At 45.7% G+C, this 4,424-nt stretch overlaps 1 protein-coding gene across 1 annotated transcript; it reads left to right on the top strand.

Moving 5' to 3' along the window:
- The first annotated feature begins 1,478 nt into the window (after positions 1–1,478).
- Positions 1,479–3,056, top strand: LOC124460817. The gene is made up of 2 exons (XM_047012404.1): positions 1,479–1,938; positions 1,990–3,056. Exons 1-2 carry the CDS (start codon positions 1,479–1,481, stop codon positions 3,054–3,056), a joined length of 1,527 nt encoding a protein of 508 aa, XP_046868360.1.
- Positions 3,057–4,424: the final 1,368 nt, after the last annotated feature.

Below are 4,424 nucleotides of genomic sequence, written 5' to 3'. Positions count from 1 at the left end.
CCAGAAGAAACTCAAGCTCTAACCAGACTTGAATCTACTACCGCCTTGAAGAATGGCAGGTACGAGGTCGGTCTAATGTGGAAAGATCCTGAAGTTTTATTACCTGATAGCTACGCAAACGCACTAAAACGGCTTAAATGCCTACAAAAGCAATTTTCCCGACAACCACAGTTGAAGGAGCAAATCACCAAGCAAATCGAAAACCTTGTCGAAAAGGGCTATGCTCGCATGCTGACGCCGGAGGAAATAGCTGCACCAAACAGACGGACATGGTATCTACCAACATTTATAACTAAAAATCCAAATAAACCAGAGAAGGTCCGGCTTGTATGGGACGCAGCCGCCCAATCCGGCGGCAAGGCCCTGAATGACTACATCTGGAGTGGTCCAGATCTCCTAAACTCCCTGTTTGACCTCTTACTCTCATTCCGAGTGGGACGAGTGGCGATCTGTGGCGATATCGCCGAGATGTTCCACCAGATCCAGATCAAAGGTTTCTGTGGTTCGACAGCAAATCCGAGAGGCAAGAGCCTAACGTCTATGTTATGGAAGCGCTTACTTTCGGAATCAATTGCGCACCCTGCATTGCACACTTTATTCGTGACAAAAATGCAGATCGATTCTGCCAACAGTACCCTCAAGCAGCACAAGCCATGAAGGACTACCACTACGTGGATGATTTTATATACAGCGGCGACAACTACGTGGAAGTCGGAAACATCGCAACTCAAGTCAGAGACATCCATGCAGCAGGTGGTTTCCACATACGCAATTGGTCTTCGAACTCAAAGGAGGTAGAGGTAGAGGAGGAAGCTGTCGAAATTACCGCAACAGAAAAGGTACTCGGTTTATATTGGATGCCGAACTCCGACGTATTCACATTCATCTGCAAGTTTGCCAGGCTGAAGCGCAACGTTTTAGACAGCGACAAAACATTAACCAAACGCGAGCTCTTGCAAGTACTTATGTCAATGTACGACCCACTCGGCTTCATCTCATGCTTTACAATAGAGCTGAAAATCCTACTGCAAGAAGTCTGGAGAAGCGGCATTGGCTGGGATACTGGTTTGCCCGACGCATTGTTACCCAAATGGATACGATGGAAACGGATCCTTACAACAATCGCCGGATTGACCATCCCGAGATGTTATTTCAACAGCAGCGATCAAATCCATGATGTCCAGTTACACACGTTCGTTGACGCCAGCGAATTGGCATACGCAGCTGTCTGCTACCTTCGGATACGCCAGGGGGAAAGAACCTAACTCAGCTTCGTGGCCTCCAAGGCGAAAGTGTCACCGTTGAGTCCACTATCTATACCAAGGATGGAACTGCAGGCCGCAGTTATCGGAGCAAAGCTGAGTAACCGAATCCAACGCAATCCATGTTTGTCAATTAACTCGAGTTGTTATTGGTCCGACTCAAAGACTGTTCTCAAATGGCTTCGTATGGATCCACGAAAGTTTCAGCAATTCATCATGCACCGCGTGGGCGAAATACTGGATATCACAAACGTTAGCCAATGGAACTGGGTTCCAACCAACCTTAACCCTGCAGATCTTGCTACTAAAACAAACAACGCCAATAAATATAAAACTTGGCTACACGGTCCAGACTATTTGCTGCAGGATCAACACGAGTGGCCAAAATGCGATGATTTGGGGCCACCAAACAATGCTGAAGTCAGGCATAACATACTCTTCATCGACAATTCGCCGATGGAGCTAAAACTTAACGCGGAATATTTTTCCGACTGGCGCAGGCTATATCGAGCTTTAGCGCGCTTTATTCTCTACATTGAGAAACTGAAAGCGAAACAAAAGAAGGCATCCCCACCTACAGAGGTGTCTTACGAGATGATTCAGCAGGCACGCACACTCCTACTGCGGCATGCGCAGTCATCTGAATTCAACCCAGAAATTCGCAACTTAACGAGAGGTAAACCTTTAAAAACAAATTCTAAACTCATATGTTTGAATATCTTTCTAGATGAAAACCAGCTCCTACGTACCCGAGGGCGAGCAGAAAACCTAAACGGCCAAAACCAAATACTGCTCCCATATGGGCACCACATTACTCGGCTCATAGTGAACTGGTATCATCAGGAAATGCACCACACATCCCATGAGACGTGTATTAACAGGATTCGAGGCATGTTTTACATACCACGCCTACGAGTCTTATACAAAGGCATGCGGAAGTCTTGCCAACGCTGTAAAAATGAGAGCGTCATGCCTGTTCCACCGCAAATGGCTCCCTTGCCCATCGCCAGGCTGGCTGCCTACCAACGTCCCTTCACTTACGTCGGTATCGACTACTTCGGGCCCTTCTTGGTTGCTGTAGGACGGCGAAGCGAAAAAAGATGGGGCGTTATTTTCACCTGCCTAACCATACGGGCAGTGCATATAGAACTGGCGTGCTCTTTGGACACTGCATCGTGCATAATGTGCATCCTAAACTTCATTAATCGGCGCGGGACCCCGAGAGAAATTTACAGCGACAATGGCACTAACTTCAAAGCTGCTGAAAAGATTATCTGTGACAAAGCGCAGACGATCAACCTCAACGCCGTGCAACCGGCGTTCGATGACATGAAATGGAAATTTAATCCACCAGCCGCTCCTCATATGGGGGGAGCATGGGAGCGACTTGTTCGTTCCGTCAAGACAGTACTCTACGCAATCTGCCCAGCGAGAAAATTCACCAGCGAGGGCCTACAAAGCGCACTCTGGGAAGTGGAATTCATCCTAAATTCCAGACCGCTTACTTTTGTCTCTCTGGACAGCAAAGACGACGAGGCTATCACCCCTAACCATCTACTACTAGGATCAGCAAGCGGCTATAAACCAGTCTTCGAAACCACACATACCGTACAGCACATGTGGCAAGCTGTACAAGAATTCGCCGATCAATTCTGGCGACGATGGGTACGCGAATACGTTCCAGATTTAGCCAGGCGAGGAAAATGGTTTACGAAGAGACCACCAATAGCAGCTGGAGACGTCGTTGTAATATTGGACGAGACTCTGCCCGAAATAGATGGCCAAAAGGTATAGTCGAGCAAACAATCCTGGCCAAAGACAACCAGGTGCGTCGAGTGATCATCAGAACTTCCAACGGGACTCTTCAACGGCCCGTGGCTAAAGTAGCTGTATTAGACGTCGGCTGTTTTGGAGCAAAGCAACCCCCTGAAGAGAGCAGCTTTACTGGGGGGGGGAATGTTGCCGCCGAAATTCGCTAACTGCCCAGCAGACCCGACGCAGCCACCAATGGGTTAACACCCATATCACTCATTCTCTTTCATTTTCATACTTATTCTTAAGCGCCAGCCTACGTGCTGGGAAATTAACCGTTGCATCTTGCGCTTTAAGCTTACATGTTAGGTTCTATGCTTGTTACTAAGCGGCGGACAGAACAGTTTGGTTACAACCGCGAGTAAGGGCGATTAATTTATAGCGACTCGCTTACAATCAAACGGCTCGCATAATAACGACTCGCATACGGCACACACACCATACACACCCCATTAGCATAAGAAATACACGTGGAAGAAATAAATGAAGTATCACGTGAAAAGTGGAGTGTTTTCTTGTGGGCCCGCTAAAACATCGAACCTTAGCGCCAAACTCAACAACTAGATTATAGACTATAATCAGTATTTTACTGTTAACCATTCATAGAAACAAAATTAAGACATAATATATTAGACTTAAATATTATATTTAATGTTAATAGAAAGATTATTATGAAATCCTGATCAGACACTGACCGACAAAGAAGTAGGCGGGAAAGTGAAAAATAAAAAGTGAAAAGTAGGCCATGTCCATTTGCCTAGTTTACCAGCCTCATTTCATAATTCCACCCTTCACATTCTAGAAAATCGTGCTCGAGAGTTTAGTTCTAATAATTAAAACAAATTTCAAGTAAAAACAAATTTCAAGTAAAAATGCCCAATCCTGACTGGCCTAACTTTAATAAACCCGGAAACGGCAAGTTTAAAAAATTTGCCCAAAAACTGAACTTTTCAAAGATGGCCTTAGATTGGCGCATCCAAATTATGAGGCCGAAGACAAAGTGGAAAGATGCACCAAAATGTGCTAAATTGAATGCTCGTCCAAAATTCCAAGGTTTTAAAGCGGACAAAGTTAAACCTAAGATCGAAGCGAAGAAGGCGGTAATTTCCCCTAATACGAAAGTAATGGTGATGGCTCCTTTTGGCCACGTTTCCCGTGAGGTACGCACACTCACTAGAAGTCGGACTTCCAAAGCAAGGAGTATCAAGAAGAAACGTCGTGTGGCCGATAACGTGAAAGAAATGGCGGTCAAAAGCCTGAAGTCAGTTGGTAAAGAAGTACAAAAAATAAATAAAAAAGAATGGCTTAAGGCCGCAGCTAAGGTCGATCAACTGGAAAAGTTCAAGAAAA

This window comes from Drosophila willistoni, unplaced genomic scaffold, assembly GCF_018902025.1.
Source record: "Drosophila willistoni isolate 14030-0811.24 unplaced genomic scaffold, UCI_dwil_1.1 Seg123.1, whole genome shotgun sequence".
In the NCBI taxonomy this organism is placed as follows: domain Eukaryota; kingdom Metazoa; phylum Arthropoda; class Insecta; order Diptera; family Drosophilidae; genus Drosophila; species Drosophila willistoni.
The sequence above is the reverse complement of the archived record's forward strand: the minus strand, read 5'-3'. Positions and strand labels throughout refer to the sequence as shown.